Source organism: Brienomyrus brachyistius, chromosome 7 (assembly GCF_023856365.1).
Source record: "Brienomyrus brachyistius isolate T26 chromosome 7, BBRACH_0.4, whole genome shotgun sequence".
Classification (NCBI taxonomy): Eukaryota; Metazoa; Chordata; class Actinopteri; order Osteoglossiformes; family Mormyridae; genus Brienomyrus; species Brienomyrus brachyistius.
In genome coordinates this window covers 27,397,817-27,413,588 of record NC_064539.1, presented here as the reverse complement: position 1 = coordinate 27,413,588, position 15,772 = coordinate 27,397,817, and the positions used below count along the sequence as shown (strand labels likewise).

The window sequence follows — 15,772 nt, the reverse complement described above, 5'->3', positions numbered from 1 at the left end:
AAGAGAATGCCAACCTTGCTGAGTTACTACATGTGAAAGAGGTATGCAGTCTGACACGTTCATTTTCCTATGATTAACATACTCTCAAGCCATAAATGCATGTGTGTCAGTCCTGATCACCTCATTAACTTTAATGAGCTCGGCCATTCTCTTCAGACCTCTCTCAGTAGGTAATTTTCATTGATGTCGTTTTTTTCTTATTTGTATGTTTCACAAATCTTGGTAAACTAGGCACTGTACTGTGTGAGAAAAGTGTTGCAGTTTCTGTGGTGATGTTGGACCCCCCCACTGCTGCATTGGTTGTTGAACTTATTTGTTACCGTTGTGAGTGTGTGAATATTATGGAAGCACATTTGCCAGTGCATGAAAAAAAATTCTGTGACTCATTATAATGAGAAACTTTTTTTGAAATAGTCAATTAATATATTGATAATGACTTAGTTTCTCATTGTTCCGAGATACTTTTTCAAAAAATGTACTTTACCGTATTATGACGTATTCATTAGTACTTTACTGTATTATTTTGGTAACTATTTTTGGGGGGGAAAAATTAGAATACCAAATATCTTTATAAAGAAATTATTTTACTGAACAAAAACATATAAAAAGTTCAACATAACCATTAAAGCAACCAGGTAATTGCATTACAGTCGGTGTATTAAACAGCAAACATTCCAGACCCGCATAAAGACAGCAAATAAATGTATTATGGCGAGTCGTTGACTAATTTTAATAAGGAAGATGACGGATCTTTTAAAATTACTCTCTTAACAGCCACTATCTGTTTAATACTAGCAGCAGCACAGACTAACAATTAACGCAACATTCATAGCTACATGCTGGCAAAACACTCGCATTCCGTGGCAAATACAGTTATGACGTTACAATTAACATAAATACACATTAATGTACACTTTTTAAAGATGCATGTGGTGCAGTGCAAAGCATGCCGGTAACTGCATAATTAGTCCTACTGACCAACCCCACGCAGTTATACTATGTCAGCCAATCATGGACAGTGGGTGGGATCACGCTTTTACAGTGATGTATTTGAGTATGCAGCCATCTTTAACCAGGAGTCAGATAATTTATGCCTTCTAGTGTTGTATGTCTATAACGACGTATAAATTACAATTCTTTAATATTAGACGACAACAGGTTTGTCGATGTAACTTTTTTGGGGGGAAACTGCCATCTTTGAGCCAAATCAAACATGAGAACCTTTTTCAAAATGATGATTTAATATTTTGAGATGTGTAGTGTTTTGAGAGTCATTATTTCATGAAAGTTCCTCATTGTTTCGTCAAACTAGAGTCAATATTTTTAGATACCTTTAGATACCTCAAGTTATTTTGAGAAACTTTCTCATTATAATAACTTACAGGATCTTCATTCTTCTCATCACATTTGTGGAAATGGGCGTTCATAGAATATAGCTTTAAAATTGCTGCACAGTTGGATAATTTTGGTCCATTAATGCACTGATAGGAGCCTTGTCTTCTCTCCTGTCCATCTTTTATCTTTCTTTCTTCGTGTACTTAGGGTTCGACACGCTCCATGTCTTCCGAAGAAGGGTTGTCTGGTCATTTTAACCGGGGTAGGGCCGCTCCCCACTATGACCAGGTTCCCATAGGCTCCTTGCGGAGAGATGACCCTCCCCCCCTCCAGCATCAGTTTGCTGCCAACCTGGCCATGAGCTCTGAGCCCCTGCCCCCTCCTCCACTCCCGGAGGATCCCCCTGTGGGACCCGAGTTTGACCCCAGTGACAGTGAACCGGAGTTGGATGGCATTAACATCAAACCCGTTCATCGCTTCATCCCTGATTCCTGGAAGAACTTCTTCCACGGCAGCGGGCGCAGCAGTGGCAGCAGCAAGCCGCAGTCCGCTCCCGATGTCCAGCCCAATGGTAGCAGCAGCAGCAAGGGTATCCGCTGCTCTCCCCCGCACACCTCCTCAGCCCCCAACTCCTTCCTGGACCCATACGGAGGATCGGGAGGCAGCTACAACACTCACAAGGAGCAGCTGGCACTCTTGCACGATGGCCCGCCTGAGTCCTGGGACGGCCGGACGCAGCAAACGGCGCTGACCTACAGCGAGCGGGTGGAAGAGTACAACATGCGCTACGCCTACATGAAATCCTGGCCGGGTCTGCTGCGCATCCTGGGCTGCGTGGAGCTGCTGCTGGGGGCGGCGGTCTTCGCCTGCGTCTGCGCGTACGTCCACAAGGACAACGAGTGGTTCAACATGTTCGGCTACTCGCAGCCGCAGATGTTCAGCATGTATGGTGGCAGCAGTGGATCCTACTACACCGGGCCCCAGACGCCCTTCGTCCTGGTGGTGGCCGGTCTGGCTTGGGTTGTCACGGTGATTCTGCTGGTACTCGGCATGAGCATGTATTACCGCACAATCCTGCTGGACTCTAACTGGTGGCCACTTACAGAATTCGTCATCAATTTGGTGCTGGCCATCCTGTTCATGACAGCCGGGATCGTGTATGTGAGAGACACCATCCGTGGCGGCCTTTGTTACTATCCCGTCTTCAACAATGGGGTAAACGGAGCTTTTTGCCGCACGGATGCCGGACAGACTGCCGCCATCATCTTCCTCTTCGTCACCATGCTGGTGTACTTGATAGGTGCCATCGTTTGCCTTAAGCTGTGGCGGCATGAAGCTGCCCGCAGGCTTCGCGAGAGCCTCGGCCTCGAGGTGAGAGAATCCCCGTCTGTTGTACTGACAATTCTCGAAGGAAAAGTCATTTACTGCAAAATAGAGGTTGCCATAGGTAGTCTGCTAAGTGCAGTAAGTCGCTTAGCGACTGAAGGATGAGTTCAGTCTCTTCTGCAGCAGTTGTGAATTAAATCTCCTTCGTAGATAATGCATTGCAACTGATAAATTATTTTGGAGTGACTATCTATATCCTGAGATGCATTGAAATGTACAAACACTGCTTTGCCATTGATGTAGTAATTATTTCATGGTAGACATAATAAAACATCAGTAAATTAATTTCACCTCCTCTTTTTTTTTATTTTTTAAAGACGGCCAACTCTGCTTCAAGATCCTTGGTAAACATTTTATGTTTCTCTTCCTCTCTTGAGTAATTATGTTGTATTTTGTAGAACAAATATGAGTAATATGCTAACGAAGGATTCATATTAGTAATATATGTCGTCTTTCGGCATACCTTGTTGTAAATATAGTTAAGTCTTAGTTTCCGTTGATAACTGGAAATCTATGTGCAGCTGATCCATCTGCATTGTCAGGGTAAGGGGCACAGCCCCCCCCAGTCTGGAAAGCCTGTTTGGTCCCCTTAGTGAGCAAAGCAAAAAGATACCAGAAACACCTGATACAAAGATCACGGAGATATAACGTGCAAGAAGCTGCCGTAAACATGCTCGGCATCTGCCAAACCCGCACTGTACGTACAGCCGCGGAAAAAAATGAGACCACAGTAAATTTTTAGGTTTCACTCATTTCTCAATTCATGCGCATGCGCTTGTGTAAGGTCAACATTGTTTTGCAACCTGCAGCCTGGCTCTTCCCTGTTTCTCTTTAATGAAGGGCTTCTTCCTTGCTTTATGGGACTTCAGTTCTGCTTCTAGAAGCCTGAGATGAACCATCCTAGCAGTGCACTTCACACCTGCATTTAATGTTTCCCTTCTGAAGGCCACTTGATGTCATCCTCCGATTCATGAGAAATTCTCCTAAGTTAACGGTCATCTCTGGCATTAGAGAGCCACTTCCGCCCTTTACTTGACTGGTTTCTGGTCGTTCCCAGTGTCTCCTGCTTCACCTTTTTCTTGTGTACTGCTGTCTTAGAAATTATGAACCTGGAAGCAACCTGCTGCTCAGCATAGCCTTCAGCCAAGATTAAACCAGGATTTAAAAATGCAGATTTGTTTAAAAATATAGAGTGGTCTCTTCATTTTTTTTTCCCGTGACTGTATATTTTACACATTTATGAGATGCTAAATATTTAAGGTGTCGTATGCTGGTTATGTTGTCTGGCTTTCGCTAAACTCCCAAATTACTTATGCTGCCCCCACGACGTATCGAATCACCGATGGGGAAACCCTCTGCAGAAGGGTCAACTCTATATGTTGTGTATCTACACACCCGCAAGTTCATTTATTACTTTGCCTAATGTAGCTGTAGTTCCCACAGTTCAGTAATTCCTGCTTTTGTTCTGCTGAAGTCATGCCTAAGGCGACTGCCCTCATGGTGATTCTGGCCTTTATTTTGTACCCCATGCTATTGCCATGCAGATTGTCCCGGGTTCCAGAGCGCCGGAGTCTAGGCACAATTATCCTGGTACCGTGGAGATAGAACCAGTTACTGTGGATATGCAGCCAGAAACCATAAGAGGACACATTCCTTCTGGACACATTCCAAAACCAGTAGTCATGCCGGACTACATTCAGTGAGTGTTTGCTTCAACAAAATGCTTTTTTTTCATGGTGGTTTTAATGGCCGGGGCTGGCAGACGGCACTGAAAGCCAAGTCGCATCTCTTTATTACTCCTGTGAAAAATGCAAATCATTATGTAAAACCTTTTCTTTGTCTGGTACATGAGCCTACATATTTAATTCAGTATCCCTAACTGGATACCCTTGGATTTAAAATATTTTTTTGGTGTTCGTGCTTCTGTTTGTACTTTGATGGCAAGTGTGTAAGTGGATGTAAACGCGCCTGACTATTTCCCAGCCGCTATCTCAGTCCCTAGACTTATTTCTCTGTCTGAATACCGCACGCGTCCTTCACATTGCAGGAAGTACCCCAGCATTCGGACAGACGAGGAGCGAGACCAGTACAAGGCGGTGTTCAACGACCAGTACGCAGAGTACAAAGAGCTGCACGCGGAGGTGCAGGCCACCCTTAAGAAGTTCGATGACCTGGACGGGATGATGCGAAACCTGCCCCAGAACACTGTCGATCAGACGGTAGTGCCTCTTCCTCCTGCTCCTGCTTATGTGTGAACGGGAGCTCAGAGTAACAGCTATTGAATCCAAAACACTCATTCTGTGCCAGTTTTTGTTTTTGGAAATACTTTTGCCGCCTAATAAACTGAACGCTTTTCCCTCAATAGCTTGATGCAGAAGAGGCTCTCTGGTGCTTTGGTGTGGCTCGCTGAATGGTTTTTTTTGCAGTCCTTGTTGCACACTTTCTTATGCCTCCTTCCTTTCAGGAACGAGATCGCGTTAACAGAATCCTTCAGGAGTATCAGAAGAAGAAAAACGTAAGTGTTGAAATGTAGCCATCTGTCCATTCACCACACCTGATTGCTCACCCTGCACTGATGTGTTGAAATGTAAATGCGCACTGCCCCCCCCCCCACCCAGCCCAGTATCTGTAACACCCAGTTGGAGCAGAACCTAAAGCATTTGTGTCCTGAAGACTCTGCATAAATCCTGGTTATTTATATGCAACATCACAAATGTTTCTGTGTGGGAGGACAATGGGGCAGAGCCGGACTGGATGGGCGAGAGAGGTCTCTCTGTCGGTTTTCTCACAGCAGTCAGTTTTGTTCCTGAGGGACCCTGGCCATTTATGTCCCCAGGCTCTCGCTCTCAGTTCCTGGTTGGTGAAACTTGAAAATCAGGGAGGAAATAGGAGGGGAGATAATGTTCTGAATTCCAGCTGTGTACCTTAGAGAGGCGCATTGAGATTTAGCTCACAATTCAAAAATAAATAAATGGGGAAATTTGATCTAGCTTGCAGTTCTTATGTAGATATAAAATTAATAAGACATGTAGTGTTGGATTGTCATTTTTTTCCCCCATGCTTCAGGTCTACAACTGAAATGGAGTTTATTCTATTTTAGTTTTATGCAACTGTTTGACTGAAATCTGTGTACTGTTCCTCCATAATTGATTCTTCTCTGGAAAATGCATGTAAATGTTTAGTATATATCTGATCCCTGGAGGAAGCAGTGTGGAGTAAAGGTCCCATGGTCTGGTTTTATAACCAGAACTGATTTGTATTGTCCGTTGTGACATTGAACTGCTTCCTATAATCTGAACAAATGGTATAATGGACGTAGCTGATTGACTGTACTGATGTTTGTGTTGCTTTTTGATAGGATCCAACATTCCTGGAGAAGAAAGAACGATGTGAATACCTGAAAAATAAACTATCTCACATTAAACAGAAGATTCAGGAATATAACAAAGTAATGGAATGGAATGACGGCTTCAGTTAAGGCAATAAGGAAACCTACCCGCGAGCAGCGTTTTGATGCTTTCATTTTATCCATCCATCCATCTATCCATTTTCCAGCTTTAAAGGGAACTTTAAGCGGTAAACAGGCACTTTTGCTTGAGCGTACTTAGAGTATCTTTTTTGGGGTCATTCTGTCCGTGGGTTGATCTCTCACCAACAGTTTTTATTATTTTTTTTAAATTATTTTTTAAGAAACGTTGCCAATGTCCTCTTTGGTCCAGTGTGAGTTAATGACTTTTTATTTTGAGATTATTATTGATAAATATCCATTGTGACTTGACACTGATCGTTCTTCTTTTGCCTTCAAAAGTGGAATTTCCTTAAAGCAATGCACACGCAGGCTGAATAATGCGGTTATTTATATCACAGTTGGTAATTTCTCTGCATTTTGTATTCATTTTTTTAAAATGCTTTTAATAAATATGCTCCAAAGGCATTACTTTCGCATAACATTCCAGTGTTTCTCTTGCCTTACAGTAGCTGTTTTGCATGTTTTTCCCACATTTGTGATATGTTGCTTATAATGTAGATATATAGTTGTAGTATATAATTTTCTATGAATAATATCCACAAATTGTAAACATTGTATTAATATTTGTGAAATAGTTGCAGTACCACTTTCTTGAAAGCAGTTAGTCTTCAAGTTTAAATGAAGAAATTATTCTAACTCATTTCAGATAGCATTCTGCTGTTACAGAATATTTTTTACTGTGAAATGTAGTCATGTAATTTGGAAAATTTTAAATGATATTCCTGATGACAAGTCAGTGGCAAAGATGATAAATATTACAGCCATTATATATTGTAATCATATTCAGCGTTACCAAAGTTTTCTTTGTTGTACAAACTGTCTGAAATAAAGGACCCTATCAGATTGCTGTGGATAAAGTGTACAACTGCGTAGGTTTTACACTCCACTAACCATTGATGGCAAAAACAGTCGCATCAGACATTTATGTGGTTTATGAAACATGACTCGGCATTTGTCATTCCATTCATGGACTTGACAGTTTCAGTTAATATGCAGATGTGCCTGTCGCATTGTTTCTGTTAGCTTAGCTGTCTCACTAGCTCTTCTCTCACATGCCCCCTCTCAGCATTTATCTGAAACCTACTGATTGCATGCAGAACACTCAATTTACACTTCCTAGGTGAGGTAGGTGTGCATATGCAGCTTTCTAAGAACGCTATAAAACCAATACGACGTGGCAATTTGTTTTAACGTCATTTTGTTAAAGAGATGTGTAAAGAGAGCTACTGGATATTTTCTCAAAAAAGGTCGCTTGTCTCCTGAAGAGTACAACATTTCTTCTGGGGTTTGACGCAGGATCATTTGTGGTTATACATTGTAAATTGTATAAAGTCCCTTAATTTACACAGGTAGGACGCGCCTTCCGCCTTTCTCGCTTTCCTGCCAGCACCTGCGGCTTACTGGGAATGCTGGCAAGACAAAAAAATGCAACACTTCAACTTGAAAAATTATAACCGATTAGATTTTAATCAACAATAAGCTAAAGAAAATCACTATTTTATAAGCTACTATTAGAAGTGGATACTTAAGCATTGGTCGTTCTTAATGCACCTGCATGTACATGTCTATTCTAATCGGGACAGTAGGATCGGTCATTAAAATGTGGTTCGTTTGGTTCATATCATCTACTGAAAAGGATTATGAAACTTTGGTATTTGGAGGTTACGGTAATATGTATTACATCGTCGTACACGAAAGCCTAAAGGTTGTTGTTTTTTTCACCGGGCGGAGCGAAGCTTCAAGGGCGGATCGAAGCGGAAGGATCCCCGTCATCAGCAGGTTGTGATATATCTATCTAAGGAACGATCCTGGTGCGCGTCGCTCCGCGGACCCGCAGTCAAACAGGTAAGTTCGCTTGCTGTTTATTATTATTATTATCGCTGTTTTTTTATTACTAACCTCCCAGAAATCGTGCTATTGCTGATGTGCCGTCTCTCTGTTTCAGCCTATTTTTGCAGGCACTCAAACTATATAGGCTACTAAAAAATCGACTACTTTGAAAGAGACTAAAAACCTTTCGGCTGATTTTAATCTTGTATTTAACAACAAATTTGAGTGTTGGAGGAAAAAAACAAATAATCTTTTCATGGTATTTAGTTTGTGGAGAAACTAGTGATTTTTGTTCTTTTAAAAAAAAAAAAAAAAATTTAATTAGTGTATTACTTCCTAGACGCAGCTACCATTAAACTGGATAAACGAGTCAACAGTAGTTTTGGTGTCATGCCGGTGATTCACCTGTTGCTCCTGATTTAGAGAGACGCACGCGATCATTAAACTTTCATTTCAAATTAATCAATGTTTCGCTGTCAGTAATATATTCCTTATTAAAATGTAATTTATTTAAAGACACAAATTATGTGCATTTTATATGGCGCCGCATTTATACTTACTGCTGATCTGTATATACATCTGGCCTTTTAAATTAATCTTTGAAAAGGGGAACAGCCAGCTTAGATCGACGCAGGCTACAAATTTTGTCTTCGAACTTCCTTAATTTAGAATATGGCTTATTTTATTTAATATTTTTCTGTAATAAGCCCTTCATTCAGATTTTACCTGCCCTTTTATTTGTGAGCTGATGTCGGTCGGATCAGTCAGTACACATCGAATACATACCTGAGTATTTGCATGTAGGATTACGTGCTTATAGAGTACACATTTTGTATTCCAAATATCACCTGCATGACTTAGTATTTACAAACACTGATACAATGAACGATTCGGGTTCCAACTCTCACGCATCTGATAGTGACACGCAAGGAATCTTACGGCAAATCTGTATTATTCCATTACAAACCGAAAATTACCTACATCTAAAGTGTTGTGGTAGCTTGCAATCCCTACAGACTGTATATTTACAAGGTAAGAAAACTGTCTTATGTACCCTTACCAAAAAAGTATAAAGTTAATTTTGTTAAGTATACTTTTTGGAACTAAGTTGACCCACTTACACCGATACACTTATGCCGATACAATCAGGAATAGTTCAGACGCACACTAGGATGATGTCATTCAGTAAGTCTGCACGTTGGATGTGTTTCCATCAAAATATGCGCGCCAGGTGCCACATAGCCGACATATTCTTGGTCTTATCAGTTACACTCTTTCCGGCGTTGGTGTTTATTGGGTAATCTTTATACTCTCCAGCCGCCCATTGTTACTGCCTGCACCAGCATTTGCCTTAACCAACTCACAGCCACAGTCAGTGTAATGTTTTCCACGTTAAACACCTACTTATGAATTTAATTTCTGTCAATAACTGTAAGCATCAGTTTCTTTGTGTATGGAACCGAAAAGGATGTACCGAAGGGTACCTGGAGAATACCTGTGTCTGTGCAGCCCTAGTGCTGTCCGATCTTTATATGAATGTTTTCTTTTTTGCTTCAGGTCGCTGACAGTGTTTGTCTCTCAGTAGTGAAGATTCCAGTTGTGGATTAACCAATGTCTTCAAAGCCGAACGGGAGTCCCCCTCCTTATAACAACGATGACGCTTAGTAAGTTTTGCTTCATTGTAATGTTTCTGATCTGTCTTTGCTTGTTCCCTACCTTCTAGACCTTGAGCATTCCCTTTACACCCTCATTTGTAATTTTTTAATTCTATTTATTTGCTGTATTTTGTTTACATACTCTTATGTGTGGATGTTTTGTGTGTGTACATTCAATTTTCTGATGCTTTAAGTACATAAGGAGCTCACCCCCCCCCCCCACTCCTTCCCCCCAGCCATGCACCCCCAGATCTTTATGATGCAGGACCACCCCAAACAGCCTATTCCTATTATCCCGATGATGAGATCCAGCACTTCTATCGCTGGACTTCCCCGCCTGGTATCATCAAAATCATCTCAGTTGTCATTATCATTATGTGCGTCGCCATCTTTGCCTGTGTGGCTTCCACACTGGCCTGGGACAGCAACATGGGCCTGATGGGCTTCGGTGGTCTATCAGGAGGTTACGGCTATGGAGGAAGCTCCTATGGAGGAAGCTCCTATGGAGGGGGCTATGGAGGGGGCTACAATAGCTTTGGTGGTGCGGGCTATGGAGCTGGAAATTCCTACGGCTATGGAAACCTTGGAGGCAACTACATCGACCCCAGGAAGGGCAAGGGCTTCATGATCGCCATGGCAGCCATCGTTTTCATTGCCGTTCTTGCGATCTTCATCTTGGTGGTGTCCCGGCAATATGCATGCCGAACGCGGAAGTTCTACCTGATCTTCATCATCGGCTGTGCCGTCCTGGCCTTCTTCATGTTCATAGCTACGATAGTGTACTTGATAGCCGTGAACCCCATGGCCCAGTCTTCAGGGTCTGTCTATTACAGCCAGATCATGGGCTTGTGTGCCCAGTACCAAGTTCCCCAACCAACTGATATCTTCGTCAACCAGTATCTGTACCACTACTGTGTGGTGGAACCTCAGGAGGTGAGTTCCCCATTGGTTATGTCATATTTGTCCATTCTAATTACAGCGAATGGTAATGATTTCCCCCCCCCCCCCGTTCCCCTTTGTCCGATTCAGTGTAATTTAGCTGGGATGGAGAGTTCTCTGGAGTCTTATGATTTAAAAAATGTGTATATTAGAATCTAATTATAGGTATATATTATACTGTGGAAACTATATTGCTTAGTATATTTTTCATATTTGTACATTCTGCTGTTGTTAACTATAATGCATCGGTCCTGTAGGTGTTCTCCATTAGAGAAAATGCCATTTCTTGAGAGATACATTTTACAAGTTTTTGAATGATTATGCTCTCCAGTTGACAATCATCAACAGAGGGCCTGTTTTTGGTTGATATCTGACCTACTCCTCTCCAGGCCATTGCTATTGTTCTTGGATTCCTGGTGATCATTGGACTCGTTATCATACTGGTGTTTGCTCTGAAGACCCGTATGGCGATCGGGCGGTATGGCAAGGAGCAGATTCTCTGGGACAAAGTTAAGGTTGTCAATGAAGAGGATGCTCCACAGGATGTGGAACAATGGGTGAGTGTTGAGGGCCATGCTTCTGTGTGCGATTTAAATATCAATGTTTTTTAAAAAATAACTAAACAAGGGAAGCAAAACTAATCAAGGATTTGCTTAAAGTAAAATTGCCCCTTTGGTAATTTGGTGCGGAAATGTAATGGAAAGACAACTGATGGGGCGGGAATAATGAAAAGTTTTCGGAAAAAAAATCTTGGATCGCTTGGGTGGTGGATTCAGTGCTTCTTAAAAGAATGTGAATCGGCGTGATGAAGGAGAAGAGGAATCTGGCATGGATGACCATACCTGTGTGTTTAAAGAAGCTGCTCGTGATCTGCGGTGGGGGAGGGAAGTTTCAGATTCAGTTTCTGGGTGTGGCTTTTGCAGGTAGTTTCACGGCTGCTTCTGTTCCTGAACTGATGAAAACAAAACTAAAGGGAGTCCGTGACTCGTAGCTACTGTTTATTTTTAAATAATGTGATCCCACAAAAGACATCCAGTTGTTGAATGTTTGGGGCTTTATGATGTATAATAATGAAATGTTGGTGCTTAAGTCCTGTTCTGAAGTCATAGATCAAGGTATCGACTATTGTCTTGTGGTACTTTTTCTTATTTAAAATACTTGTATATTTTTTTTTATATTTAATTTAACAAAATATATATCAGACTAGCTTTAGGTCGTTTCTGCCTATAGTCTCCTGTACGTGCGTTCTGGACTGTGATACCATCTCTGGCATTTCTGTTTGTCTCTGGAACTGGAAAAGCAGCAGGACTGGTTCTACAGGGCGTTAAGGCTAGAGGGTGTTTACTATGCAGACAGGCTAAAAAGCAACCTGACCCTTGGATACTGAGCCATAGTAACAGTGGGAACGCAGAAATGGCAGGGCAACCTCTCTAGGTTCTGCTTGTTTTTATATGAAAATTTCAAGGAGTTTCAGTACGGTTTAATGAAATGCTCGCCTCTGTTTATGAATGTAAAGTGACAGCATGTTCAACAACATCACCTCTGCTCCACACAGGTCAACAATGTGTCCTCTGTACCCCCACTTTTGCTGGCTGAGTATCCTGAAAAGTTTGGCTCCAGAAACTACCTGGATGACCACAGTATGGATGATGGCAAACCGCCCTACAGTTACAACCCAGAGTGAGTGAAAACATTTAAAAAAAAAAAAAAAAAAAAAAAAGGTTGTGCAGGGGTTAAGGAAGTTCTTTTTGATACTTGAGGGGATAATTTTGCAACATTATTTAACATCTGATAAAAAATCTAAAGAAGAAATGAACCCGCTTGGCCAGTAAAGCATTTCGTGGAACAACACCATCTAAACAGGCCTGAGCTTGTGTACTGTTTTTAGTCCCAGGTCTCAGACTTAAATCTAACAGTCTGAGTTTGTGCTTTTCCAGTTGACTGACAGCTACAAGTTGAAGCCTGCATGCATTTCAAGAATTAGGTGTAGCCCTGACTTCGAAGAAATTGTTTCCTGACATATTTGGTACTTTAAATACATACTCTTTGGTTTGATTTTGTTTGTATCAATAGTATGGCCGTTCTTTACACAGCAGGACACCAGAAACCGGGAGTACTAGAAATGTGCACCAAATGCCACCGATTTGATACGCCATACCCCTCATTTGTGTGTGAGTCTGTCATTCTGGATGGGCCAGTATTTCCACTTCAGCTGTAGTACAGGGGGCAAGCAGCATGAATATGTACTGTATGGTGTTAGTCATTCTAATGAATGATGATTCCCTGTATGGTGAATATATCAGCCCAGTGTGTCAATTTAAGAAGTAGCTATTAAATGTTATACTCTGAAATGTTTGGAATATGTATATGTGTACAATTATGCAGAATGAGTGGAGTTGGGTGAGTTTCGGTTCCTAGTTGTGACACTGGTTTCTTGGCTGGATTTTTTTCCCCCCTCCAACAAACTGGGTAAATAGAGCAGATCTTGGTGCAGGGTGAGCTGTTGTCTTTATTGAAATTACCTGGAACATAGTTTATATAATTACAATATGATATAGTATTGTTTTTAAGTGACTCATTTATTTTAAACGTCTTTCCTCATCCAAACCACCACACATTCTATCTGAATGATGCATTGTTTCTTGACACCGTATGTCTAAAGGTCTGCGACTGTCGTTAAAGTGCAAAGCCGTATAAGCTTATAAAAGCCGCAGGGCTGCCACTGATATAATTAAGCCTGCAGTGAGAGTTTATAAGAATTTGAGCATGAGATTCAGTAACTTGAACAGTCTTCCAAGCCTGGACATTGAGAGCCACAGGCCTGCAGGTTTCAGAGAGGTTTTTAATGAAGCACCTGAAGGAATTCCAGGTGAGATGGCTTGCAACCAAAGTCCTTTGAGTAAAGCAATAAAGATATTCAACCTCGCCTTTATTTTTATTGCATCAAAAACCAGACCAACCTGTGGCCCGGAGAGGTGAGGGTTGGGCACCCTTGACTTGTGTTGAGTTACAGCTGAGTAAGTTTGGTTCTGTGTTTGTGTGGGTGTGTTTTTTTTTTTTTATTTATTTTTTATTTTTTCTTCCTCCAGCCTGACCAATCAGGATACGCTCCCACATACCTTGGGTCCCTATAGCAGTAGTTCTAGCTCTCTGGGGAAGCCGGGGAAGAAGCCAAACGGACGGCCCTCACGCACCAGTGGCTACGACACTGCTGAGTCCGGCGATGAGCTGGATGATGATGAGTTTGATAGGTAAGGGTGGAAACCTGTGACTGCATTTGCAAGGACTAATAACAGTCTTTCATTGCTTGATGCAATTCCCAAAACTTTTAAATGGCAGCAATTCGAGAAATGGGTGTATGACACTTACTCACCGATTTTTAGATAAGTCCCAACAAAATTGTCATCGCAGAAAAGGTTGATCAACTGTGAAATTGTATTTCTAGTGACTTTCCACCCATCGCTGCTGAGCAGCAGAGGCAGGACTATAAGCGGCAGTTTGACAAGGACCACCAAGAGTATAAAAATCTGCAGGCGGAGATGGACAACGTCAACAAGAATCTGGCTGAAGTGGACCGGGATCTGGATAACCTTGAAGAAGGAAGCCCGCAATTCCTGGTCAGTTAGTATCCAAGCAGCACAGAAACTACTGTAGTAAGAGGAAGGGCTTCTCTGCCTTTTCGTTGTATAATAATCGTATTCAACATGCTTGCCAAATTCAGGCTATGGTATAGAGTCTATTATTTAATAATATGCAACAGTACTTAAACTGATTACTTTTTGAAAATTTCAGTTTTATTTATTTGCAGATTTATTTGCCAGGACACCTAAATCTTGATGCAGCACTCTACATTTTGAGAGTGTCTGTTTACAATTTTCTTGGGACAAGTCAAAATGTTTATTTTAGTAAAAGATGTTGGAAGCCGTTAAAGCCAAAGGCTTTGTCGTCATTTATTTTTCTTTGTTGCAGGATGCCATGGATGAGTACGATAGGCTGAAGGAAATTAAAAGGGTATGACTCCTCTCATTACTATTTTTTGTTCAATGAAATTTTGCTTAGAAATGCTTACGTGTAATCTTCCTCGTTTACAGTCTTCGGATTACCAGACGAAGAAACGAAGGTGTAAGTATCTGAAAGGCAAACTCTCGCACATCAAGAAGATGGTCAGTGATTTTGATCACCGAGATTAACCTCTGACCCTGGACTTCAGCCTGATTCGACCATTTTCTGCGTGAGCGTGCCTTACTGCATTGAAAAGATCACTAGAGGGCAGGAAATTGCAGTGAGGTTTTTTTTCTTTCAGCATAATAGTATTTGAACATATCAATTATGTAGATCTTCACTTTTCAATGTCCATAAAAGGAGATGTACCAGTTGCAAGTTTGACAAATGAAATGAATTGGTTTGACACAGCAGTTTTTTTTATTCACTTGTATAAATGTTTTTTTTTTTTTAATGTTGACGAATACCAGTGATTTCTAATGTCTAGTACTTATTGCGCAGTTTGAACTACTACTATAATCTCTTGTAAACTGTAACTATGGAGTAGCATACTGTTTATGAATGGGTTTCTGTCAGTGGGTCATCTGGAATTCTGGAAACTTCTGCAGAACATTACTCTGTACCCATTTCTGGGTTTCACAGTGAAAATCGAAACTAATCAAAGTCTGCTGCAGTGTATTAAGTTTTCCTCTTTTCTTTGTATATATTGAATTCTTCAACCTTTTGGTTTATAGAGTTGTGCTGTAGGTTTTTAACATGTGTGTATCATACTGAAACTGAATTTTGTACATTTTAAAGCCTGTTTGAAGTGCCTTTTGGGTTTTAACTTTTAGGAGACTTTAACTGCAGATGAATGGCTACATTATAATTTTTACCAACTACTTTGTATGTATTTTATAAGCCGGATTAATAAAACTGTTGAAGTCATCTTTATTTCAGTGACTATATATAGGAAATGTTTTTAATGAAACGAATGCTGAACCTGTATAATCCAGTCTAGAGTTGATTGTGCAATTTTCTGAAATCATGCAATAGATCAGGCCGTGCTGCACCTTTTGAGAATGTGTGGCTCACCTTGTCCCCGCTTTCATAGCCG

The 15,772-nt window shown here is 41.2% G+C and overlaps 1 protein-coding gene across 1 annotated transcript; it reads left to right on the top strand.

Moving 5' to 3' along the window:
- Positions 1–327: 327 nt before the first annotated feature.
- On the top strand, positions 328–15,603 carry LOC125746419 (MARVEL domain-containing protein 2-like). The gene is made up of 14 exons (XM_049020359.1): positions 328–2,706; positions 3,039–3,065; positions 4,266–4,420; positions 4,769–4,940; positions 5,186–5,236; positions 6,080–6,194; positions 9,690–9,744; positions 9,972–10,668; positions 11,064–11,231; positions 12,230–12,354; positions 13,764–13,925; positions 14,120–14,291; positions 14,644–14,685; positions 14,766–15,603. Exons 1-14 carry the CDS (start codon positions 1,558–1,560, stop codon positions 14,862–14,864), a joined length of 3,189 nt encoding a protein of 1,062 aa, XP_048876316.1. The 5' UTR covers positions 328–1,557; the 3' UTR covers positions 14,865–15,603.
- The last annotated feature ends 169 nt before the right edge of the window (positions 15,604–15,772 follow it).